Source organism: Zosterops lateralis, assembly GCF_965231275.1.
Source record: "Zosterops lateralis genome assembly, chromosome: Z".
Taxonomy (NCBI): Eukaryota; Metazoa; Chordata; class Aves; order Passeriformes; family Zosteropidae; genus Zosterops; species Zosterops lateralis.
The window spans coordinates 79636985-79664537 of record NC_139800.1 but is presented as its reverse complement, the minus strand read 5'-3'; the positions used below and the strand labels follow the sequence as shown (position 1 = coordinate 79664537).

General features: G+C 40.4%; 1 protein-coding gene across 6 annotated transcripts in view; it reads right to left on the bottom strand.

Moving 5' to 3' along the window:
- Window positions 1-3313: 3313 nt before the first annotated feature.
- Window positions 3314-27553, bottom strand: part of LOC310922926 (integrator complex subunit 6-like) — a 40204-nt gene continuing 15964 nt past the window's right edge. The window contains exons 3-19 of one of the 6 annotated variants that reach the window (XR_014592517.1): window positions 25015-25164; window positions 24505-24594; window positions 24006-24189; window positions 23138-23266; window positions 21097-21260; window positions 19868-20020; window positions 18161-18293; window positions 12219-12313; window positions 11359-11469; window positions 9468-9683; window positions 8864-8987; window positions 8162-8304; window positions 7599-7830; window positions 6539-6931; window positions 4723-4816; window positions 3923-4299; window positions 3314-3561 (exon numbers count right to left, since the gene is read on the bottom strand). Coding sequence is in view for 4 of the 6 variants with exons in the window: in XM_083883900.1 (XP_083740026.1) it covers window positions 4200-4299; window positions 4723-4816; window positions 6539-6931; window positions 7599-7830; window positions 8162-8304; window positions 8864-8987; window positions 9468-9683; window positions 11359-11469; window positions 12219-12313; window positions 18161-18293; window positions 19868-20020; window positions 21097-21260; window positions 23138-23266; window positions 24006-24189; window positions 24505-24594; window positions 25015-25164 (2511 nt within the window). In the remaining 2 variants the exon portion in view is untranslated. Of the gene's footprint in view, window positions 4300-4722; window positions 4817-6538; window positions 6932-7598; window positions 7831-8161; window positions 8305-8863; window positions 8988-9467; window positions 9684-11358; window positions 11470-12218; window positions 12314-17883; window positions 17965-18160; window positions 18294-19867; window positions 20021-21096; window positions 21261-23137; window positions 23267-24005; window positions 24190-24504; window positions 24595-25014; window positions 25165-27553 lie in introns of those variants that run through there. The other 5 variants (XR_014592518.1, XM_083883900.1, XM_083883901.1 and 2 more) reach the window with 5 other exon arrangements.

The following is a 27553-nucleotide window of genomic DNA, read 5'->3' as shown; positions in this document are numbered from 1 at the left end:
ACAGGGAAGAGGCAAAGCTGAACCACCTCTCACAGCACACAGGCAGCAACTCCCTTTTCCACCAACTCTTCCCACAGCCCCTGTCTGCACTCCAAGCTCCCTGGACAACCATAGGGCTCCCCTGCCACACTGCTTTAGCCACTACCAAGAGACAACACTGCATCACAGAGAGAAGAAAAACAGCACTGCCAAGGCCAAGCCAACAGTCTTTCCATAGTGAAACAAGACAAGTTGCAGCTCAACTGAATGGCTAATTCCAGCAAAGTTTAACATTTTTGGTTTACGCCATCCTCCTTGAAGTGATCTCAAGATTCAGATTTAGAATACAGTTTAACAATTCCTGCAGGCCAGAAGATTTTTGCTAAATCCCAAGGCATTCTTCTTCTCCAGTTTCTTCCTTTTCCACTTAGGATAAGACTTCAACTTGTTTTTGCCGACCTGCAAGCAGCAGCTTATTTTAATTTCAGTGACTAACATCCTTCCTTCACATCTCTGCCAAACCTCCTGTCTGCCAGATATGAAGTGTCTTTGGCCTTGTTTTCTGCTTAACTAGGTTGCACATTCTCAAGACAAGCACTCTCAAGTCCATTTGCTAAAGGTCTGATGTTGCCATGTTGCTGGTATGAAACACTGTAATTGAGCTTTACAGGTTTATTTTAACAGTTTCTGTTAGGTAATGCATTTCTTGCATTTTTCCATCAGAAGTTTCTTAGTAGATACTAAGAACAGACTAAAAGAAATCAAACTCAACAGCCTATGCTGCTGCCATTTCAGGCAGGCAGTGTACAGGAAGAACCAGGAGAAAATTACCAGATGAAAAAAAAAAATCCAAAAAATAAGTCTGGGTGGGTTTTTTTTGTTTCCTACAAAGGGAGACATACAATTGCTTAACCACAGCACAGTCAAGCACAGCACAGTAACAGCCTCTGCATCTGCTGTTTTAGGAGATGATAATCACTCTCTGATAGTGGTTAAACCTGGGCAAGGATACATGTGCCCACGATAAATGCACTGCACTCCTAAACTGGAAACATCAGCACTCAACAGACACCTGCCACAGTGACCAGCCTGGGAGCTGCATGGCTTAGGAGGAAAAACCCTTCATGTCTATAAGGGAAAAATAAAGGTAACATGAGGAGGGCATAATTAAGAGTGGGTCTGAAAACAGATGCAGCAGAACTCACACAGGTATCCAGACTCCAGAACACCTCACAACCCTTCCACCTAAGGAAGGCAAGTGCTACACTTGTTAACTCACGTTGCTAAACAGTGTTCCTCCTTACAGGAAACACAGAGCCATATTTCTTCCCTATTTCCCAACATCCAACTGGGCCACACTATTTCAACCTTACATAAACAAGGGCTCAAAAATACAAGCTTGTGCAAAGCACAAATGACTTGCAATTCCAGGAGGCATCAGTGGACTCATTCTCTCTCCTCAGTCCTTGCTGAGGGACACTCCTGCTGTGACAGGCTCCCCTGTCACACAGGTCTCAGCCCTGGTGACACAGCCTTTGCTGCTGGGTCTGTATCAGGAAAGGCCTGACACCACTGTGCCCCTCTTGGCCATCCCTGAAGTGCCAGCACAGCTTGGGACTGTGTTTGTTCAATCCACATCCAGCACTAGGGTCTTGCTCACAAGGAATTCTCTCCATTAAGAATCTTCTTAAGCCATCTGTGGAGCATTTTCTGCTTCCTAAATGAGCCATTTCCATGTGGAATTCAGGGCTGTGTGTGCTCTCCATCGACTGGTGTTGCTCCTTTTTCTTCACCTCTGCAGTGACACAACCCCTGAGGACATTTCCTTCTCATGAAGACTCATGTCCAGTTCACTGTATACTTTCTGCTGCTCTAATACTCTAGACCAAATTCAATCTATTCATATAAAATAATGGTGAGGTAAGGGAAAACTCTCACTGCTTGCACTTGAATATTTTGTAGCTTCTGAGGTGCAAGATTCCAAATAAATGAATGGAAGTCACCAGCTCCCTGCAGCTGATTTGGAAGCCAACTGCATCCCACCAAGAGCAGATTAACACACTAACAGGGTCACTAGGCAGAAATATGGACCCTGCTCAGACACACAATGATCAAGCAAGTGTCTCTGGAATTGGAGATGAAAATTAAACAGCCATTAACTATACAGAAGAAAGCTGTCTCCTCTGTCACCTACTATTTCAAGAATAGCACATTACATACAACTTGATGCATTTAACCAGGCCATTTTACAACGAGGTATGCACAGTAAATCTGACCCTCTGTAAATAAAATCCCTTGTAAGAGTCCAACATTTGGCATGGGAAGTCCATCACAGTGACAAACAGTTGCCATGTGAAAGTTGAAGGAGTAAATCCCTCTTTGTATCATTTCAAGGTATTTGTGGGTTTTTTTAAAAAAATGTATTTTGTTTTACTCATCTGCACAGATGAATAAAAGTTACTTCTAAGCATCAGGGAACATTTATAGCAATGCCTTCCCCTATGTCACTTCATTCATATACATCATGACAGAGATTTGCTGTTGCTATATTTCACTTCCTTCTTGAATTTCATTTCCTTCTTGGATTTCACTGGTGTCATTCCAATGGTCAAACTGCGTCTTCCAAGGAAACCAAGGCCACTGCTTCAGAGGGGATGGGAAAGATGCCTCACAGGCTGGTTTGTACTAAAAATACCAGCAGGAACAGAGAAGTACTGGCTCACCACAAGAATCTCTTTCCCTGCCTGGCCAGTCCACTGGAATCTCTGGGGTATTTCCTGTACAAGGCCAAGAGCACAAGTCAGCACAAGCTCAACTTTAACCTGTCTTTTAAAGAAAGCTGTTAGACAACGAGAGGAGGTTATGAGTGAACAACTGAAAACACACACTCGTCCCAGGAGCCACTGAACACTGGCACATTATCGGTACTGCTTTAGAGAAAAAAAAAAAAACTACATGCAGGTGGCTTCAGTCTTCTTTGTATGTTCTGTCATATATGGAACTGCCTTTGAACAAAATAGTTAAGATGAACAGAGAAGAGGAAACCAGCTCAGGTAACCAAGGGTTTAGTAAACTGGAACTCACAGCCTTCAAAACTGAGTAAAGATGTGCACCCCAGAGGCCAAGCTGAGTGACACCTGGGCAAGTGCTCCAGGGTACAAAACATATCTGCAGCTAACACCACAAGCTGTGTTTGAGGATGTGAAAGACCAGGTTCAGCTGGTTTTACAAAAATATCCTCAGTCTGCTGGTAACAGACAACTGGAGGAACTCAGTGCTGCCCGCTACAGACTCCTCAGATTAGCACTTCTTAAAAATTAATAAAATGGTTTATTTTATATATACATATGTTCCAAAAAATTTATACAGTTAAAATATCAAATTAGTGATCTGGTAACAATACTGTTCAAAATAATCTCTTTTGTATGAACATTAAAATACATGTTTTTAAAAGCGTTTCCTTTTAGTGCTTCCAAAGCACAGCGTGTGCCAAGGCCACCTGAAGAATCTCCGTCCTCCTCACAGGATGAAAGAGAACTGAAGTCGGGGACCTGGGAAGCCTCAGGTGCACTTTCATAATGTCTGCAGACAAAACAGAAGAGAGTCTGAGGTAGATTGTTTAGTGACCATCAGGTGGTAACAGTCACAGGGCTGTCTTTAGCTTTTATTAACACAATAGCAGTTTCTTTACTCTCAATCTACACTGCATCTCAAGTTTAAAGGCATGGCTAGCAGTTCTCGGGAACAAGACCCTTGTCTCTGTGGTGGCAACATGCAATTTTACCAGTGCAGGTGTTTCTGGGAGGGTTTTTTTGGGAACACACGGGCTCTCTCCACGATGCAGACAGTGTGTGCATTTGACAGTGCCCCATTTTAGTGCAACCTGCTGCCTATAGCACGTAAACGTCTAATGACAGCGTTCAAATGAGTAAATTCTCATCACCTGCAGGAGGGGCAGCAATGGTTATTTTCTTCCGCCTGTTGAGCAAAGAGCACCCTCCACAGGAAAAAGCCACACCTTTCATAGCAAATCCTTAAGGTTATAGCCCAGCTTCTGCCGAATCAGGCTCTTAAAGTTAAAGCTCCACTGCTTCTTCTCAGACTGTGACAGTAAAATCACTTGACTGCCGAGATGGTGAGGGCAGCAGCTACATCCTCTTCCACTCTTCTGTGGCACAGCAAACTCATTCCTGGTCCGCATTCGTCTGGCCGGTACATTATTATCTACTGTTGACATGATTAACTCTGTTGGGTGGGCTGGTGAAATCTAGCTCCTCTAGTATTCTCTCTAAGTGTTGTATTAAGACCCGTTTTTTAAACCTATAGAAGAGAGGGAGAGCAATATAAATTTCACCTTCCAAAAATACAGCTGAACAACTCAAGAACATTCACCCATGACAAACTGTATTACCACAGGCTCTCTGTTTCCAGTAGGGAAGAGCTTTCTTTATTTCTGGCATTAGAATGACTAGAAAATTTAATTCAATACATCTGCCCCATCCCAATTCACTGATATTTTGAGTTGGTCTTCAGTAACAACCTGTTATCACTCTAAGTAATATTTAAACTTTAAGGACCATTTATTACATAAAAACGTAACGGTAGTTTGATCACTAAAACCGTTATTAATTAAATATGTCAAAACAGAAAATCAAAATACTAGTATTGATAAAGTTTATTATTTACTACCGTGATCTATTGATATTTCATTTATGACTCTGAGTCATTACTATCTATACAAACCTTGCTGCTTCCTTGATAGCAAATTCAATGAAATACTTCTGAATTTCCATAGGTCCTTGTACCTCCTCAAGAAGAGAAAATATTTTTTCATAATCTAAAGAGATAAAAATTCAACCATGTATTAAAAATGAATGTTGCAGATGCAATTTCAGAAAAGCTCAAGACCCAAATAGGAAAAGCAAAGCCCAGTTTCATGTATCTCTGTATGATAAAATACATAAGGCAAGAAAAACACCTGCATTAGCTTCAAGAGCAAAACACAGGTGACAGAATTTAAAATAATACTGATGATCTGGGAATTCAAATGTGGCACCAAAGATTAAGGTCCTCTTTAAAGAGCAGCAGCTAGGAACATTTATCCTCAGAAAATGCAGGCTGGGTAGAGAGAAGTCTCTCATTTCCATGATCCGTTAACATGCACAGGGCCACCAAACCCTCATCTGGCCTGGAGCCATCATTCCTGAAAGCAGAGGTTGCCATTAGATCTCTAGAAAGATAAACCATCAACCCTTAGTGTGAGCACAACACGACTGTCCCACTGGTACAAGGTATACTTGTCCACTGCAAAAGAATAAGCTGGATGTATTAAATTCGAAACAAATTTAAAACCAGTGTTGTTTCACTACTTCCCATAACTGACTCCAGTATGAACAGATTTATGGGGCTGTGACCAACAGTCTGCTCTGAGTGATGCAGGAGGCAGAAGGAGCATAAATGGTCAGACCTCTGAAGAGATGTACATGTTCAAGCGACTACAATTTAGCTTCTTTCTTTGATGACTTCTTGAATTCTGCAGCAAGACAGGTGACTCACACTGAACACACTGTTTTACACTACATAACCATTTACTAGGCATGAATTTAAAATAAAATTGGACGAGCCCACTTTGCAGAATGTCACTTTTAGTCTTTAATTCCTACAAGTCTGTGGGAACTGACAGTGGTCAGAAAATAGATTTTAGGCTCCAGGCAATGGTTTGAAGCTTGTGAGAAAGCTGAGCACCTAACATTCTTACTCTAGCTTGGGAAATCATGAGGAGGAACTCCAAACAATCCCTGTAGACACCCTCCTCCTGACACCTGGTGTTTTCCTAACTTGTTTACTGGTAAAGATGTTTACAAAAGGTGGTGCTCTAAAGGACCAATCCTAGTCACTGTACTGAAACACTGTATAAAGACTGTCTTTCAATAAACTTTGCTGTAATGCCCCCTGATGAAATCAGAGTTCTATTTGTTGTTACATGAGCCATTTTGAATTGTAACAATACAAGTCTGCAACTCTTAGTGTTTAATCACTAATTAGCCTCGCAAACTTTAAAAACAAAAAATCACTCTGCTAGAAACTGTTCCTATTCCCTTTCAAGCATATTCCAAGATGCACCCTTACAGAGATGTGCCTTTGCCCTGCAAAGGGAGTTTTGACAGACACAGAGCAACAAGTACACTCACTCTGTGCTCTGTAGGAGCAGTGCAGCCTAAGGCAGAGCATTCGGTTTCACCAGATCACTGGTAACAAAACAAAAACCTCAGAAAGGTGCTGCTTTCACAGGGCACCTCTTACACCAGTTAACCTGTCTTCCAGGACAAACAGGATGACTTGGCACTCAACCTCCCAACCACAAGTCTAAACTTCAACTCACCTGCCCAGCACTTGCTTCTTTTTTGCCCCTCCACTGCTCATTTATGAGAAACCAAAAATTACTCAAAATCTGAAGTTGTGTTTATACTGAAAATAGCTCCTTCCTTCCAGGAGAATTCTCCTCTCTCACACTACATATAATAAACACTACTAAAATAAAGAAACTCAAATAACTTACTTCTTCCAGGCTTGCGAACCTCTTTCATCACTTTAATTTTGATGTCAGCATTGCTTCCCTCCAACATGGTAGGTGTTATTTTAAAGGAATTTGGCACAGGTTCAGAAGTAGACTCCATGGCCCGCTTTTGGTCATCTCCACTCACACTGTAATTCAGAGGCCCTCGAACAAGAGCATTGGTACCAGGCTTATGATCCAACCCATCCTCACTTAAACAATTGAATTCAACAGGTAAGGAGTCTAAGTCATTGGGTAACATCTCATCCTCTCCCACAGCAGCTGGAACCACAGGAGCCATTTGCACAGGTAAGCCATCAATTTGCTTCTCCATTGACTGACAATTTTCTGCTTTCTTCTCTCCATTGCCATCTTGGACAACATTGTTACTGATATCTACAAGTGAAAAATACATATCCTTACCAGTGCATAAATGCAGCATCAGAAGAACCAAACAGAAGTGTAGTTCTGTATCCTTTTTGTCTGAAGTGCAGTGTAGCAATCTGACAGTGCTGGTCAGCACTCCAATACTTTTATTCAACTGTGATCAAGCAAATCCTTCCTCTTTGGACTGTTACATCTCCTATCACTATTGTGAAGTCTGAAGTGTCCTATCACTGTCTGTGAAGTCTGAATACCATGTTCTGTATTCCTAGTGCAATGTCATGACTCCTAAGTAAACTCATGTCTTCCTGCTGTTCCCCAAACCCAGCTAACGGACCTCTCTTCTGACTCCATTTGCTGCAATAGGTGGGTATGAAAACTCCGTATTTGTGGGAAACAAAACCACCTTATTTTAACTTTCCTTCTTCACTACAGAATATACAAAGAAAAAAATAAAGGCTGATCTCAGACACTTTCTATCTCCAGTTAGATATCTTTCTATCTACCTTTTTTTTTTTAAATTTCAGATTTCTTTAGCTGTAGCAGAGACTTGTTTATCTAGGCCAACAAAAGAAACCCACTCCTACATGACAGCAAAGCACAGATGCGCTGGCAGAACCTTTTCCCTCCCTCCCCAGACCCTCCATCCCCTGAGCTGCTGTAGAACAGCCCAGAATACCTTTATTTGCTGGGACACCCTTGAGGTTCAGGTAGGAGGGGCAGCCAGGGGCAGCAGGGGGCCCCTTGCCACCCACGTGGTTGGTGACGACGGGCGGTGACTGCGGCCGCCGCAGCAGGGGGGACATGCTGCGCCGCCTCTTCAGCGACGCCGGCGTGTTGGGCTCCCCGGGGCGCTTGATCTTGTTCTGGGGCCCAGCCACAAACTCGTCTGCTTCATCTATCATCATCCCCTGAAAAGGAAGTAGCAATTTAAGGAGCAGTACAAAACAGCAACTGTTTCACCGGTCCCCTGATGACAGTGGAGTCCCTCTCTGTTCAGACTCAAGTGGCTTTCAGAACTTGACAGCTCCCAGGAGAGAGAGATACTCAACATAACCAGAGAGCCCAGTGCAACTCTGTAAACCAGCACAATTCCTCTTGGACCACACGGGAGACATCCCTCCTTTCCACAGGCTGCACAGGTTAGCAATATGTTGTATTTGTGGGGGAGAAATTTTACGCACAAACTATTTCAAGTTGCATTAAATATAAAGGCACAGCAGGCAGTAAGGCCCCTCCTACCTTCTTGTCCTGTTTAAATGGATTGCCAAATGTATGGAGTCTTTTTGGTTGATCTGGGTCAATTTCCCGAAGAGGTGAAGGCATCATTTTCAGGTATTCTTGGTAATTTCCCATCTGAGCAACAGGAACACTATGAAGGCAGTCTGCAACAGAAAAGAGATCTTAATTTAGTCTTAAAATTAAGGAAGTACAAACTTCACACCTTAATTTCGAGTGTTAGCATTTAAGAACTAGAACTGATTACTTCTTTTGACTACAGAGGATGAGCTGAACACTACAATTGTGAAAATAAGCCTGGCAAGAGCTGAGCTTAATTGGCAGAAGAACAAAAAATAAGCAAGTTGAATTTCTATGCCATTAACTGCATCTTTAGACCACCAGCATGTCACAAAAAACAAAGAAAGGTCGTCTCTGCTTTAAGCTCCCATTACTTTATAGCAAATCTACTGAGCCCTGGTGAATGTGAAAGCTCTCCCATGAAACTTATTTTAAATTTCAAAGCAAGCATGACATCTTCCATGACAAAAGGCAAGTATTTCCTTCCTTCCCCTTCAGAGTCAAAAAAACGACATTGTCTGACACAGCAAGAGATGCAATGGCCACTTCTGCTCCCACACCAGAGACAAAAACCACTACCTTAAGGAAATAACAAAAATAGCTGTATTCTCTTCAAACTAATGATAAAGAACTGTGACCCCTTACCTTCATCCTGCCCCAAGATAAGCCTGTGTGTTTTCAGAAGATTGGTTCTCATTCTAGTTAGCTGGTCTAGAAGACTGCGTCGAGGAATATCATAAGCATTTCTGAATGCCTGTGGCTTCAAATCCTAGTGTTGTAACAAAATAAGTAACTTTCAGTTAATCCATCAGTTCTCATACATGGAGAAATTCCACTATGAACTGTAGTACCATTAACTTAAAAAAAATATTTTTAAGTAACTTTAGAGCTTCATAACTGCCTACAAGCAGCTCAATGGCTGTCTTTTCAACACAAGTTTATTCAGCATTAGTGTTTTCAGCTCCATTAAGAGTAATCACATTAATTCGTGGATGAACAACAATAGCTATCTTTTGCAGAGATTGGAACTTAAAACACAGTAATTTTCATTTACCAACATGGGGTTTTCAAATAGTGTTCCAAAATCAAGTGCAAAAAAACTGCATTTTTTCTTCTCCCTCCTTATGTCTATGCTGTACTCATCACAGTTCAGCAAAGGTACTTCCTTCTACACTAAGTCCATAAAAGTTACCCATTTAAAACAGATGAGATTAACTGCTTAGTTGTGCAAGATCACAGTGCTGTTTACCTTGTTTAAAAGTCCAATGTGGAATCCAGCAAATTCTTTAACATTCATTTCTGACAGTCTCAGAGGAGATTCCCCAGTGATCCCTTGCAGCAGTTGTTTAAAATCCCTACTGTGTACCAAGGAGAGGCCACTGGAGTGATTTTTCACTTTTATTCCAATTTCTTGTGGAACTTTCTTACCCACTGAACCTATTATCCGTTCCGATTCTATTTTTGTCTAAAATGGAATCACACCGTGAGTTAAAAGAATCAGCAGGCATTGCACATTCCCAGTAGAAAACACACAGTTACATTAGCAGAATAAAACTACAAATTTAGTTCCCTACTACCTACCCAGGGATATATTGGATTACATAGATTAGATCTCAAGCATAAAGAAATCCTAATGTGCTAGCATATGGAAAAATATTTAGCCAGTGTATCTAAATTTGTATGTCAGTAGGAGGTCTGTGAATATCCCTGGTTTTGCTGCAAGTCTGTGACTCTCCTGTGTCCCTGAAGAACCATCTTTAAAGGGAAGGAAAAAACAAAATGGAAGGTAGGATGCCTTAGGTTACAATAAAGTTGCATCTAAAACAACAGTATTATTAAGATATAGTAATATAATTTCAGTTTAATTTTAAAGCAACCCATGAACTAAGGTTTGCCCTGTATCTTTGCAACAACATAAGGGAGAAAAGTTGCAAAAGAAATCTGTTTTATGAGTAAATTTCTAAAAATGTATCACTTCTCCAATTAGCACAAGTTTGTTATTACAGCTACAGAGAATTTCACTGTATTAAGCTCTAACTCTACTCAGGTTTTTTTATCTGCTAGCAGTACCTCCAAAGGGGAAAAAAAACCCACCCAACCAACCAAAACCCCAAAACCCACTCTGATTGTAACCCGCTTCCCCCAGATCTCCTCCTCTGCAGAGTTTGCCTCATTATCTGTGGGAAACCAAATTTAAGGACAGCAGGAACACAGCAGAATTCTGGAACTGCCTGTGCCTATAGAGGAGCTTATAATGCATTCCACACATTCAAACTGTTCCATGTGCTGAGAACGCCTGTGAGAGCCACAGCAGCCATCTCGAGTCATTCCAACTCCACAGCGCAAATAAATCACAGGAATTTGCATATCATTAGATTACCAAAATACCACAGGAAGTTTTATGTCTGGTAGATGCTCAGTCATTCAGAGGCTCTGGGATGTATTTTGTGCATTCTTTAAGGCGGAGGATTTTTTATTTGTAGTTTTAAAGGCTGCACTGCTTCCCCACTGCCTTCTGGATATTGAACTGCTGTTTCAAGAATCCTTCATGCTAAGGATGAAGAACTCCCAGGCCCTTACACCTGGAATGGCAGTCTTGCCAAAGAGCAAAAGACACATAGGACTATTTTCCACCAGGTCACACTTAAAACATGGAAAGACTTTGACCTGAAGGAAACAGGAAGCTCAGATATAAAGCTTGAGCTGTGATTTTGCTCCCCACGGACAAGAACACAATAAATTTATTTTTTTTTTGGGAAAATACACATTGCCAAGGACACATGGAAATAAGCGTAAGATTAAAAGCAAGCCTCTGACTTCAGCTGTGAAGAACAGTGGCAAGAGCAGCCATAAATCCAATTAGTGATTACCTTTGGAGTTTAAAGTCTAGCAGATATTTAAAGTATAGCTGAAGAGATTTCATTTGCATTCCTCTCCACCACTTACAGAAAGCACAATCACTGGCTACAGAACCACACTGGATTCATCCATATTTGCAGTGGAAATGCTCACCAATCTTCAATTATAATAAATGCTGCACACCCATATGAACTCCCACAGGGATTAACTGCTTTATAATGAGATTACCACAAACTAAATAATCAACGCACTTCTAATTGCAAAGGTTTCATCAATACTACCTGTTGGCTGAGTTTTTTAAGGTAAGAGATAACACTGTAACTAAGTCCACAATCTAAATTATCTGATATCAGATTTGGAGCTCCCATCATCCTTAGGGCTTTCTTTAATGGCTATAAGGAAAACAAAATACACAATAGTAAGAGAATAAGTATTTAAAAAAGAAATTTATAAGCTCAATTATAGGAAGCTAAGGCACATAGATTAGTGCTCTAGCTTTTCCACTTTTGGCCACTAAAATTCAAGTCTATTCAGGTAACATGTGACATGAGTTTGGTGTCTAACTAGCTCACAATGGACATTATGCCACATCACCAAGACACCACACAGCGTGGTGCCACTGGCAATTTCCACTCAAAGGCTCAGGTCCAGAATAGCCGGGATGATGCAAGTCCATATTGAGGTGCATTGTCCAAGCTACACGTAAAAGGTGACACAGTGCCTCCCTCCACCCTTTATTTGGCCCAGTCAGCATCACCTTCCCAAGTGCTAGCACTGCACCCACATTAACAAATAACCTAATCTGCATTTTCCTTATCCAGTTACAAAAATAATGCCAAATTTGGCTTCTCTGAATGTGCTGAAGTACTTTTAATCAAAATTAATTTAATATTTCCTGATCAGAAAACACATTTATTAAGCACTTAATATTTTAACATAGTTACTACTACTCCTCAGTATTTTTACAAATTTTTTAATTCTTAAAAACGTTTGCTCTAATCTACATACCTCTGAAAGGCAGAACTACTTAAAATGCCATCATAATTATGTAAAAAAAATTACTAGGAAGAGGTATGATGCAAAGGACTCTGGTCACACCAGCCATTATACCCCAGAGGATGAGATAAGAAGAAGAACATACCAGTAAGTAGTAAGGAGGCATTGTTTTTAAGTAGTTGTCAAAAGCCTGTCTCCACTTCAGATTTGGCTTTAGTTTGTGAACCTTAAACAAGTCATCTGCAACAAGGAAAACAACAAAAGAAGGTGTCATTTATACAGCCCCAGACCTTTAGTTTTGTCCAAAATCGTACATGCCAGCTTTCCCCCCACCGTTTTCTCCCCCCATCCATCTCCCAATGGGGCTTCCCCCCAAAAACTGTTCTTAACCTGAGGTGTGAAGGATTGGGAATCCCCAGTCCTAGCTGCAGTAGGTAATCCAGAGCAAGTCCCCATTACAAACAAACTTACAAGGTACACCAGACTTAAAACACTGCACACAACTACCAGCAGCATGGAAGGTGCAACAGGTTCACCTGTTAAGAGTTTCACCTCCCTTGCCTCTCTCTTGTACATCAGGGAATCCCTGTATCTGATTGAATCAAACAACATTAATTTGGTTCAATGTCCATTTTCAAACCAGCTTTCTTCTGTTCAACCTGTATGATGAATTCTGGTGTCCAGTAAAAATGATCTTTGGCATCATAGGGAAAGAATAAAAGAAGTCCAGTTAGGGAATCCTTCTGGCCAGCTTTGCTGGACTTGCTGCCAACAGCAGCAGCTGCACCCAGCAGACAAGGGGTTACCTCTAGCCACAACACCTGCCTCATGCCAGGGCAGCAAAGTCTCCCACAGGTATAGACAAGAGACTGAAATTATCTACAAAAACTGCTGTACTTTAACCAGACATTTCTCTCCTTTGGGAACTGTTTTAGAAGCACTTTGCTCACTCCAGGAGTGCACCTGGCCATTTAGGAATGGCTGAGGTGAAGCGTGGGCCTATTTGCTGTGCACACTGTGAACTGTGACTGTGGTCTCTACACCAAACACAGCATCCTGCAATTTACCATTTGCAATCATGAATTACCCACTGAAATAAAGGTTCTTCTAAGTAGGATTGTAGCATGCTGGCAAAGTGAGGCTAATGAAAGGATATGCAGGTCTGGAGAAAGGGATGTCCAAAATTAGCTGGGGAGAGCTGCAGGAGAGAGAGATGCACAGAAGAGAGTGTGCAAAAGACAGATGCAGCAAGGAAACTGTTTTCTCCATATTGAGTTTTCAGGAATATATATTTGGAGAAGAAAATTTTACTTGCATAGTACTCTGCACAAATTGAACGGATGTTATGATACTGCTTCCCAAGTTCTCATAGACAAACCACATTCAATTACAGGTATTTTCCAATCTAAATTAATTCTGGATTACATATAAAAACCATGCTACAGATGCTACTTCTTCTCTTCCCTGGCTCGGCTGGAGTTGGAGAGGACAAATCAAAATTCCATTTAAAATCTCAATATACTTCAAGCTTAGCACTACTATCCAAAAGAACCTGAGATATATAATGACATATGGCAAATAAAAAACAATATCCATTCTTATCTCACAGATCTATTACCCTTTTTGCAGGAAAATGCACGTTCAACTACACCCCTCTCAAAATTCAACATTAAAAAAACGAAGAAAAAAAAAAAAACAAAAACCCACAACAAAAAAAACTTAAGAAGCAAGATGTTCAGTATTATAGTATGTCCTAATATTTTATGGTCTATGAGCTGGTTGAGTACAGCTTGAACCTTAAACCCCTTATCAGCACTTGATTAGTGTCTTGCTGCACTGTGAGGCTGCACCAGTAAGAGCACAGCACTGTGACAGGGCACAGTCACTCCTTGGCTCAGCCAGCTGGGGTCCCGATCCACAGCACTGTTCTGCTCCCACACATCAAATGCAAAAGCACCTCCCTGATCTCTGCTATCCTAGGAAAAAAATTCTCAAACCTATGGAGAGCTTCAGCTGTTTAAAATCCCCACAGCACAAACTCATTGCAGGAACTGCCACCCTCTCAGAAGTGTGGCAAACACAGCCGCAAGTTTCAAAGAGAACTTCACCATCAGCATCTTACCTGCCTCTACCTCGAGAGTTTGAGACACACACTGTCAGCAGATTGCAACACAGGCACTTGAAAGGCACTTCCTCCCCTGTGGCCTGGGCTGCACATCATCATTTATACAAACAAGCAAACTAACAGTAATCCAGTTAACTGTATTTCACAGATTAAACCCCAAACTTTCACAGACAAAAAATCAAAAAAGTATTGAAAAAAATCCTTACATAATTTAGTTTTACTTCTACCTAATTATTTTCAGATATTCATTTCTGTATAGTCCACTTAATGCAGATTTTTTTACTTCTGAACTCAAGAGTTAAAAGCACTGTATAACTGGGAACATGGTATTAAAAACCATTAGGAACAGGCTGCAAGCTGCAACAACTCAGGGCATCAGGTAAAACCACACAGACCAGTTAACTGAAAACTGTATTGCAAAGTCTTTATCCACTTCAGATCAATGTACAAAACAACCAAATTGAGACAAACAGGACAACAATACACACTTTTAACACTCAGTACTATAGAAGGGGGCTGGATGCACCTTTTAAGATCAGTGAACAGTTAAAAACAAGAGAGCATTAAAGAGAGGAGAGTCAGCAGGGAATTTAGGTAGTTCAGCTGGAGCCTAAACTGCAACAGTTGACACACCATGTAACCCAAAGCAAAATGTAAAACTTTTTTTTTTTTAAATCACCACTCACATTAAATTCCGCCTGAGCAAGTCCACCACCATTCCCTGCTGACTCCTGTAATTCCCCTAATTATGTACTAATAGAGACACTCTTCTAATCTAGGTAGTAGACTCATGATTGTACATTCACAGAAAACAGTATCCTTCCCTGCAAACCATCTAGCCAAAAATAAGGCACTACAATGGATAACAGCATCTATCATTACCTAAGAGAGGTATTGTGTCACTGTTTCCCCGTTGATACAAAACGTATCAAAATGTACTTGGCTGTCCCTCCCAGAGCCACAGCAGGCTTTGTTCACACTGGTGAGAACATAGCCCTTAGTTTCCAAAATACAAAATCATTACTTGCAGGTTCTCTCTCAGAGCCTGTAAAAGCATCAAAGGAAACTGCCCATGCTGCAGTCCTCCACAGGCAGACATTTCCCAAAGGCTCATCCTGTTGCATATTTAGACCCACAGAAAAAGGGTATTTAACCACCTTCTTAAGGGATTTCTTGCATGGCTGTTTCACTGTCGCTTCTGCTGACATTCCCAGTGAACAGTCACTCCTACTGCCCAGCAGTGCTTGCCCTCCCACCCATACAGATAAAAGGAGCCAAGGAAACATCCTAGGCAAGGCAGAAGCTGTTTAGCAGTATACCTCATCTTTACTCCCTAAAAACCCCTCCTTCAACTTTTGCTGCATGAACTTGGCTGTACAGATGTTTTTAAACAGAACAGCACCTGAAGTACAAGAGCTTTGCAACAATCCTTCAAGAGGCAGTTTCTACAATCTGTGGGCCAAGCATTCAGCATTGAAGCACGTCAGCATCTGCCTGTGAAAAACTCTGCCTTCAACAGCCTCCCACTGCACAGAAAGAGCTGCACCCCACCTCCTCAGTTCTGAGAGCAAACCCCCACCAAGCTAGTCAGGACTTCTCTGGCTGTCTGAACACAAACTGGAGCTGCTCATCCCACATTATCCATCACTACTGGAAATGGACCAGAGACCATTTTTGTAAGACAACCAAACACACAATGCATGAGTCCATTATCACACAGACTGTGTGGCTCCACTGTTTTATCAAGTCCTATTAATTGGCTCCTTTCCCTTAGAAAGCTTCTGAATGCAGGCTCTGAAAGTTAAAAGCCAGGAGAAGTTACAGCATTCCCAAATCTATTCTTGCAGAAACCAAGATATAAAATAACAAAAGCTACAGGATATGGTACAATTTACCTCCTTCATCCATGGACCATTACAGCTTGTTTCAGTTTGCTTGAGTATCACCTGCATACCTAGCTTACCTGTTTTTAGGGCTGTCTTATACTATTTTTCAAAAAGAGAATTAAAACTACCTGCTCAGGAGTGCAGGAGGAAAACAAAAAATGCAAGCAAAAAAAAGTCCTTGAGCATCTTACTATCTGTTTAAAGGTTGAACACATTTGATAATAGAGTACAAATATACAGTTGTAAAGTGGTTTTGCCTTTGAAAGAGTCACCAGAAGGAACAGAGGCAGACTATCCACACTGCTGTCCCAACCAGTCCTCCAACACTATAGTCTACCAGTAGGGCAGGGGCCACTAGAACCACACTGATGCACCAGTATGGGAGGTAGTGGCTGAACGGAGCAACTTCTCCTGCTCTTGGAGTCCTCACATCCTTTTAAATCTGGGTGAGAGTAATGAAAAATCTGTTTTATACAACCAAATCAGCGCTCTGCTGAACCATCAGTATCCACTACTAGCGTTTATGAAGTGAGACACAGGGGGAGTGTTCCTACCTACCTACAGAGCCAAATACTGAGTCAGTATTGCTAAAAGCATCCACAAACAATTTACCAGGAATTCCGCTTATCATTTCACTCATTTTCTATACTGCTCAACAGAAAAGGGCCCAGATATCTACTTCTGTGTTGAAGGTATATTCCATATTTAATTCTACCATGGCTTAGAGATCAAGGATAAACAAAGTCCTGTAAGGAGATCTGAAAGTAACACTGTGTGTGTTTGTATGAACAGTATGGAATGCATGGGATTCATGCCCTCAAGAAAATATCCGCTTTACAACTCAGGCAATGTCCTTTGAAGATCCTTCAGAAATGTAAGAAATGGATTACCAGGTGAGTAAACTGCAGAACAGCACTACACACACTGAAAAGTGCCTTTCCTCAAAGAGAAGGAAGACCTTTACAACTCTGTGTAGGCAGGGGGAAGACAAGAGCTGCCAGGGAAGATACAACAGAACTGTAAACATCAACATCAAAATTAACAGGGAAGTTAATTCGGGATCAGTGATGGCTTTTCAGCTAGTGGATCTGCAATACTTCAGGAGCCACAAAGTCACCAAAACTCTCTTCCTCCTTGCACAGTTCGGGACAATTATCAGGCTACATAGACAACTATAAAAGACACATTATCAGCAAGCACAAATTTCTTCTTTTTTTGATTATGACCAGGATTATGAAAAAGCATTCCTGAATTGTGTTCTGATCTTTTTTTCCTAGAAATGAATAGAAAAATTCTGTGTAAAACAGTAAGACTGAATTCTCTTGGTCATTGTTCTTCTGTATCACTAAACACACTCACAAAAACTGGAACAAAAAAGCCTTACAGCATCTGCAACTGAAAGGGTTAGTGGCACCCTGATACTCTTCTTTCTGCCATTACCTTTATGCCAGATCCCTACCACCCACAATTCTGTGGCAGTTACTTATACAGCACCTTTTTGTATCATCTTTTCTTAGAAAATAATTTCATTGTGGGAGTAAAAAAAAAAAAAAAAAAAAAAAAAAAAAAACAACAACAACCAAAACCTGGTCCTTTGGGCAGAAAAGAAATGCAGAATGTGTCACTGCTCAATTCCTTCTTGCTGCTCTAAACTGCATTAGGGAATTCCCTCTTCCCAACACCCGTGACAAACACTGCATCTCATCTTCCAGTAAAAAAATAAGCTGCTACAAGAGCAACTGCAAAACCTGGATACACCACACCCTAAATGAGGGAAAAGAATGGAGGTTGAAGCTTACTCCAGGTTAAGGAAGAGGCTACGTGTCTAGGAGGTGAACAGCATCAAACATGCACTGGAAGCAGGTAGCTCTCCTCCTCTGCTGGAGAGAAAAAAAGGGAGAGGGGGTATGAAAATCCTCTCCTCCCAAAGTACGTTAAAAGAGTTTGCAACATTCTCTACTCTCTGATCTCCATTATTTTATAACGTCTCAAACTAAGGCAGAACACCAACCATTACTGTTTTGCTTTTACTCTGGAGCAGCTGCACTGGCAGGCCAGTGCAGATGTGTTACCTACCTAACAACGGAAGTAAAACAGGGTAGTTGTAAGGCATCACAAAGAGGTTTACACAGGTTAAAGTAGTGCTTGCTTTTAAATACCCAAACGGGTGGCCAAGTTCGCTGTATTTTCCACTGCTACTCACAAATACCTGACAAAGAATAAGAGAGATCACTGTATTAGAATGAAGAATGTGAAGGATATTAAGCATGGGGCATTTAAAAATTCAAATGTATCTGAATCCAATTGCACTAAGACAGTAAATTATCAAGCACAGACAAATCTGAACACATCAGGGTGAGTATGGACTTATATTCTCCAGTCAGAAAACTGAGACATGTAACATTCAGTGTACAGCCAGTAAGTGTGGAAATGTTCTTCACAGAGTAATCTTTACTGCTTTAGTGGAACTACTGTGAAGTGATGCCCTGAAGAGTTTTTGAAATTATTTAAAATAGGTTAGGGGACATCTGTTGAAGGAATGTTAAAATAAACAAGCTATTTGAAATCAGTCTTCTGACTCTAAAATAGCACAACTAATATTTACAACACTGATAAAAAGAAATGCAAAACGTTTTCAAGCATAGAAATTAAACAAAACAAACAACCATCCCAGAAATATCTTGCTCATTATGCCCAGTGCCAACATTCTTAAAATTGACATTATTTTTTTAAGTGCACATATATAAGGGTCCTAACCCTGAAAAGCAATACATGTAAACAGTATTTCAACAGGATAAAAATGGTAGATGTTCTTGACTGAAGCAAGCAAAATATCCCACATCTAAGTCAAATATAGTCTTCCTAGGAAAAAATAAACCTTGCAGCAAATAGCAAGTGGTTTTCCTCTGTTTTTTTAGGGCATAAGGAACTGGGTTTGTTACATGGTTTCTATGACAATGAGCCTATTTCTCTGATTTCTAAGGGTCTGATGTGTAGCCGGAAGAAGAAAAGCAGTTTTTGAAAAACAGCAGAGTAATTTTAGTAACTCAGGCAAGTAATGTGCCTATGAATGTTTAAAGGACATTTCTGAAATTAGTTTTTTTTAAGTAACTTTTTCTTCTGAATATGCATGCCATATTTTCAGTTAGTTGTAGTATTTCTTAGGGACATAAAAACAGAGACACCTCCAAATTCACCTTCCTAGTTGAAGTATCATACTAAGCATACTCCCAGCATACACATTAGGCTGGAACACCACCAAGAAGGGGGGGGGGGCTGATTTTACAGAGGACACAGAAACTTATAAAAAAATTACAGGAGCATGTGATAAAGGATTTCAAAAACAGAACTTTGACCTCTTCCAAGGCCAACAGGATCAACAGCTTCCATTCAATTCCCATTAGCAGCTTCAACCATCAAGTGAAAATGATTTGCAGCTGTTCATTAGGTAACATGATGGAAACTAGTGCTGGGTTTTCCCTGTAAGCAAATGGAAGCCTGCAGAGAATTTCAATTTAGGCAGAAATGGAACCTGGGGGGCATATTTCTTACCAAATTGAGATGGACCTAGAAAGAATTAAATGAGATTACAAAGCCTGTGGAGGCAACACTCAATTCTGACTCCTGATAATTCCCTTAGAAAGGAGGTAAGTGAAACCTTGACATGTTTCTTCTCATCTGCTGCGGAGTTTAAACCAGACCCCAATTCTCCAGGCCTGCAAAGACTGAAGTACCTCAGATTACCCACTACATTTCTAGAATCAAATAAAGGACAAGAAGTACCTGCCAGCAGGTATGGGGAGACTTTCGTTCCAGGATGTACTGGGTGAGGGGTGAAGGCTCAAGCTCATACTTGTCAAAAGGAAGCTTGTCTATGACCATGGGCTCACAATCCACACAGGAGAACCTCACTACAGGGTGAGCTGTGCGTGGAGGCTGAAAGGGAGGGAAAAGGGTGTCAGTGTTCACACATTTATGGTAAACAAACCAATTCTCTTAAAAACATCCATAAACAGGTATTGCACCACCCTGTAAGTCTTAAAACACTCAGTTTCCATAATATTCCTTCAAAGAGAATCGGACACAAGCTCCCATAACAATATAGATTAACTATTTCTCTAACTGAAAAAAATACTCTCACACTGATACGTTCTTCCCACTAACAGAAAAACATGGTTAATATGTCACTATTTATATTTAAAAGCCTTCATGTCAATCAAGCTACAACAACACAGGTTTAAAGGAAACTTCAGCTCTTCTTCTCAGCTTGATGTTCACAAAAAAACAGATAGGAGACTGCACTCAATCACACAGAATCTCTCAAAGAGTTCTCTACAACAAACCTCCTGCTTTTTTTCTCCTCTTTAATTAGGAGGTGAGAGCAAGGGGAATGGACAGACAGTACCTTGTGCACTTGCAAAGTGCAGGAACAGAACATGGCTAACAAAAGAGAGATGCTTAGAAAGGCTAGTAAGGCTTGCCAAATAATGTATGATCATTTCAGTAAGAAAAGGAGAAATTAAGACTGTTTTCTCCTCATTTTCTGCAGGGAGTTGCTCTTCTGTGTCAGTTTTAATTCTTCCTGCTAGTGAAAGAAGAGTCCGCACATGAAGTAATACTAAGGAAAAAAATATATGGTTGATCACCTTTAGAAAAAACAACTCCTTTTTCCATGTAAATTAATTTTAAAGCTTTGATTAAAAATTAATAGGCTTACTATGGTTTGTGGTATATGAAGTAACTTAAAGTTCAATTTTATAACCTTTAAAAACCATTCAGCAAACTAACTAACCATATACATGGAAGTGAACTTTCTGGATACAAGAAATGTCACAGGTTACAGTATCCACATTAGATTACACCACTCTGTTAAAAAACAGTTTTTAACCTTTTAAAGCAAAGTCACATCATATTCTAAATAGAGAAAGTAAAAACTACTCTATCCATTATCTCTTTTCAGTCTGTTCAACTATTATTGCAGAATCCTTTTTTTCAGTTCTTATTGTACTTACCAGTGTTGGTGAATTCTGATCAGGCCAAAAAGATTCTGGGATTGGCCAATGCCCCACAGGAACACCCGTTTTAGGGTTAGGCCGTACATAAATGAGTTTATGACAACTATGCCACGGCTGAGAAGCAAATGAATTGATGGGCCTGGATGAATCAACAAGTCCATCTAAAATTTAAACAAAGCAAAATAACAAACAAAAAGAAAATGAAAAGCTACATGCATGCATTTGTCTGCTTGCAAAATTTCTGTATTAGCAGCCAGTAAGGTATTTGATTACTCTTGTTTCAAAGACACATAGATCCTTACATGAGAGGCTGAAATAACATATACATCCAGGTGTGTGACAGAATCACCTGAGAAACAATCAGAGTCACAGCATCATCTGAGGAACAATCACAGTATTTGCTCTGATCTCCCCTCTGCTGCTGTGGCACAGCCATTACACAGTGAGTGCAGCAAGGCACACTCACGTATTATGGAAAATGTATTTGCTTAAGCTCAGTGTCTGATACAGCTCCCACAGGCAGCACCAGCTACTGCTGCTGGTTCTGCTGCACCTGCAAAGGCTGAGAATTGACATTTTCATTTTTACACAGGCCACAACACTCACTAACTGATGCTGCTACTACTGGAAACTCAAATAGCAGCAAGGTTTCTTGAAGAAGTTGGATCCATCTTGCAGGAGGCAGTTTTTGCCATATTTTTAATTACAACAATTCACAGATCACTTAAACCTGCTGCAAAGGCCAGTGTTCCCTGCCAGTCCATCAGCACAGACACCCCTGCAGGCTGAGGACAAAGAACTTTACAGCACTACAGATGTAACCAGTAGTTTTCAAAGACTGATCTTCAAAGCAAACAGCACAGCAGAGATTACTCATTTAACAATCTTTCTTGTTTTAAAAAGATTTTACATTACTAGTTTTCCTTGCTTTACAGAACTGGCCACTAATATTGCAGAAACCATGTTTCAGTGAAGTATCAGTCTGGTTTCTCTGCATTATAAAAACAGTGATTTTTACAGCTTGGGTAAACCCTATCATATTTCTCTCTTGTTTGGGACTCTCTCAATTCCCATACACATGACAAGTCTTAATATTTTTATACATTCATAGCCACAGTCCATCACCATTCAAACAGGACAAAAATGAAGTAAAAAAAAAAAAATAAATAAAAGAAACAACACACCCCACCTGAAAAACCACCAGTCATTTTACCACACAGGAGAGAACATTTGGGCCACCAGAGACATGGGATTTTGCTGCTGTGCTGTCCAGCACAGTATTATAGGAAAGCTTTCTTTAAATAAGCAAAAGGAGAGAACAAACATAGACAAAGCTGATTCCAGAACGAAAGCAGGAATAAAGCTGTCCTTGCTAGAACGTTCAGATGATGCTAAAAGCTATTATATTTTCTGATATTCCAGGATCCTAACTTCCTAAACTGAAACTGGTCAGCCCTTTCCTCTTCCTTCAAGCCATGAACTTCATCAAATCTGAAGAACTGCTTCACATCTGGAGTGCACCTTCCCCTTTTGCCCTTTACACACAGAAGGCAAAGCAACTCCTGGTTCTTCACAGTTTTTCAATCACAGCTAAGAACATTCACCTGAAACTTACTGTTCTGTGATCAATCAGCAGAATGAAAATGTACAGAAAATTAAGCATTGAGATTGCTTTGGAGATGTGAAAGTGTTTAAATACACTACTGCTAGATTTGATTATTTTAAGTACAGTCTTGACAACACTGTAATTCAAATTTAAATGCTTCCTGCAAACATTCACTTTCCTCAGCCATCCAAAAAGAGGAAAAAGGAGTGACACAGAGCCAGCCAGCAGTAGATGATCCATACAAGCATGTGCAGACATATAGCATCCTTTAACTTAGCAAGGATCAAACTAACACTTGTAAAAGATGCATCCTGTACACTCAAGGGAAAAGCTGGCAGGAAGGACATGAAACACTTAAGGACAGCTACATACAAACAAAACATCTTGTCTTCAACATTAGGAGCAGGGAATAAAAAACAACAATCACTGTACCTTCTCCAATCGGAGCTGGGTCTGGTCCTGACTTCTCAAAGTTAATAACAACTCCACTTTGGACTTTTTGAACTAAAGATTCTAAACATTGATTCAACATTCTTTGTGTCCGAACGCAGTACGAACGACCTATGCAAGAGAGAAATTACATGAGGAAAGAAAAAAGCAAATTTTGAGTAAACTTACTTAAGGAAGATGTTTTATTACCTAAGGCACACTGCTGAGGCTTGCAATTTTATCCAAAAGAACAGCAACAAACTCTGCACAAGTTTATATAAAAGGCAAAGTACTTTGCAAATGCAATATAACCAAGAAAAAGCACCAAAACCCCACAACCTGCTGAGACTTTTACTAAAAAGAGGCCATTAAGGCTGGACCAAGGCAAAGTTTATACAGGCCCTTAAGGAAGGCCCGATTTCACCAAGACTATGTAATCTATCTGGTTTTGTCTACCCAAGCCTCCTCTTCCCACACAATTTCTCCAAGCTCCAATTAAAAAAAAAAAAAAAATCTAATCAACATACCAAGCAAGAGGCTCCAGAATTAATCTTTTAAAGATTAAATTTAGCTTATCAGCCCTACAGGGCTCATGACAAGAAAAGCTAACCTCCCGAATAACCAAAGAAATTTTCCAAAACCTCCTACTGCATTTAGAAAACACTCTCACACTTAGATCTGAAATAGGAATATTGCTTTATTTTAAAATTCTCCTGTGCTACTGGAAACCAAGAAAGCACTACATGGATTCACATGGACACAGAGTAATTCAGACAGAGAAAACAGGAAAGACGTGAAGGTGAATTAGAAGAAAATAAATATTTCAAGGCAAACGCCAAATGTGAAGCAAAGCAAAAAAGCATCCAGTTACCTCCTGTAACCTCACACATCTGTGTGATAGCAGATTCATCAGTAGGCACACTCCCAAGCTGCTCTGGTTCAGCAGATGCAGCTCCTGGCAAACGCAGTACCAGAGCAAACAGCCTTTGATCCCAACGGAACGGTTCTTTGGTTAGTTCACTTCCAGGCAAAGGAGAATTCAACGGAAGATGAAGCTGGTAAAAAAACATTTAAGAACATTTTCCAGTATTTGACAAACAGCTGAAAACATCACATCCAAATTCACTCACTTATCTGTAAAAGACCCTGTTTCTCTCCAACCCACTAATTTATCTGAAGTTCTCATCTCAAAACCCTCACAGACTATGAATTTGGGGGCTGGGCAGTGACAGAATAGCTGGTTTCTATTCTCCACAAAAACAGGTCAACGATGAAGAAGTACAATTAGCAGGAAGAAAACGATTAATATTCATCTCAGCATAGCACCAACTTGCACAATTATAACCTGAAAGAACTTAATTCAAGTTTACCTCTTCTTGGACTCCAGCTGTATTTGTCAGTTTGTTTCCGTCTGTGATGGTAATCAGAATAGATGGCTCCAAAAAGAACGGATTCCTTCCCTAAAGACAAAAGCACAAGAATGCTAAGAGCAACCTTAACACACAGGCTTAGAGGCTTGTGCTTTTGTCATTATAAAATAAACAGTAAAGATAAGCAATCTTTCAAAATAATCCTGTAATTTTTTAATAGGTGCAGAACCACAGAGAATGGGCTACTCTTGTGTGTCTACAGTCGGGGCATTTACACTCTGTTTCTTTGTACTTCAATAGGGAAAAAAATCTCAGCATTTTCCAGGGCCTTTTCAGTAGCCATAATTAAAAAGAGTTCCCAGTTCAAGCTCTTACATAGAGCTATCCAACATTAAAAAAAAAAAAAGTTAAATGCAAAAACGAACTTGAACCAACAAAATCCCTCACCAACTATAATTTTTAAAAAACACAGAAATATAAAAGACAGAAGACTATAAATAGATTTGTTACCTGTCCATAATTGTCTATTCCAGACACTAATCTATTGAGATTTAACAAGTCAAACGATGACCTGAGTGCCTGACCAAGTGTTGTTAGTCCTGAAGCCTGAAGGTTTTTCAGTTCATTCATGAATGTTGCGTGGTTTTCCTTCCATCCAGCCTGTTACATAAAACAAAAAAAAATCTTATTAGTTATTCTAGCAGCAAACTGCAATCAACTGCAAGTTGGCATTTATCTTTCTTCCCAACAAAAATTAATTATATTCCTGATTAACTGATGCACGACACCATTTATATGCTGCACACACCTAATCCAGGTATGCACAACTTGATGTCAAACATGGTTACACCTACAATGGGAGACTCAAGAAACACACACTGCCAAACACTGGAAAAACTCTGCATTACCATGAAAATTGCTGTACAGACGATGCTGTTAATAGAAGTATTTGGATTCATCATTTGAGTGTTTTTTTAGGAGAAACTGCCAAGTTTGGAAATCAGAAATGCAGCTGCCAAAGTAACAGCAAAGGTAAAACCAAGATAAAAGCAGCATAATGTCACTGCCTCTTCTGGCACATACCCATTCCCTTTTTGTCCTTCCTTCCATAAATTAAGTCTGGAAGGAAGGAAAGGAGCCTCTGCAAACAGCCTATGTAAGAACCAAATCAGTGCTTAGTGTTTCAGGCTAACAGCTTAAAATTCTGGAGATCTTTAAAAAAGTTATTGCTGACAAAGCCTCGGGCTAGAAGGAACTGCAAGTGGTGTGGATGGATCAATCCAACCAATCCCTCTGGACCCTCTGGTAGCAGGCCAACAGATGTGATTCTCATACCCTTAAGTGGTTTGCTGCACAGTTGGGAAGCTACTTTAGAAAAGACTAGCTCAAACCAGGACAATGGTACAGGATCTAAAGATGCCTCAGCTAAAACAACCAAAGCATGGAAGTCCTGGATATTCCCATAACTCTCAGCCTTGCTATCACTCCTGCAGCAGGCAAGCAGTTATCCACCCAGGCTCACTATCCTCTGGCACCAGAGACATTCCCTTGCTCCACCAGGAATCCCGGCTATGCAGACATGGAGAGGATCATTTCAGACAGCCTGACTTCTGCTGGGACAATCTCTGAGCAACACATCCTCTAGGTGAAGCAGCACCTGGTCACTGGACTCAGCAGCAACCACCTGCTGGCTGTGCCAGGCTGTGCAAGAACACAGGAGGACAAGGATTTTCCTGTCCTCTTTTAAGCAGCTCCCATTCCCAATCTTTAGTGCACACTGAGGGCTCTGTAAATGGTCTTAGGACAGGCATGTTCAGAACCATAAAAGAGTGTAAGAACAGAGTAGAAAGGACATATGAGGATCAATACTTCTGTTGAATTGACAAGCCTAAGCTGGTTGGGTTTCTTTTCGGAATGGAAAATTATCATAAAACGATACAACAAAAGCGTTTTGGTCAAGTTTAGCTCCCTTAACCAGTTCTTCAAGCTTGAGATTAATGCAAGGGATACAAGAAAGAAAACTCTGCAATGGGGCAAAGAAAGAACACACTTTCACCAAGACTGTCATAAAGACAGCTTTATGATTAAACTGCCCTCAAAGCTCAAAAAACCCAGGTAATTCTCAGTAAAACACCATCAATACTCACACACAACAACAACTTAAAATAAAGCATCTCATCAGCAGAGCCACAGCAACCTCCCACACCTCAAGGCAAAAACTCAGCTCAAGGCAAAAACAAAGTGCAAGCACAGGCTCACTGCTTTGGAGTAAAAGTGACTTAGTTAATGGTATTTTTTCAGAAAGAAATAGCACCAAATCCCAACAAGATGATTTGTCTTATCCTGAAAAAGCGTTTCTTAAACAATTTTAAGTGAACAGTTACCAAAATTCTTTTGTCTGAATTCTATGGACCCATAAATGTAGGTGAGACTGCCCCCTTCTGTCTGGCAAAAACATCCATTTAATGAGTCCATCAAGGCTTTGGGAACAGCCAGGCTGGAGTTCAGAAAGGGTCTTCCAGCAAAGACCATTTGCCTTAGTTGTTACAAAAGGACAAGGGGGAACAAATAATTTACAAAGGAAACACTATTCCCAGTCTGCATTTCTTGATTTGAACTCAAATGAATTTAAGAGTATTCCTTATAAAATAAACAGTAATAGTCTTCAGTGATATTTGGCCATTCTGCTATTTTCCTGTTGTGAAAATGTTTGCTCAGCTTCCAGCTCTCTGTTTGATCTCACTGCAGTGTGGTCAACTGCCTGCAAAATAAAACATGTACCATTTCCCCAGGCAGAAGAAGGGAAGCTGAAGATACAAGGAGCAGCTGAACACCAACGGTTGGCTGTCCAAGAAAACTTTTTCATCTTACAGCTCTCACAGGATCTTTAAAAATAAAGCCAAGGAGAAATGTACCTTTGAAATAAACAGAGTAAAACAGAAGAACTTCTCACAGCAACAAGAGCAGCAAACGCAAGATTTCCATATCCAGCTCTGAATAAAAGTCTGATTAGTTAATGTACTGCATTTTCTACCTTATCCCCAAAAGA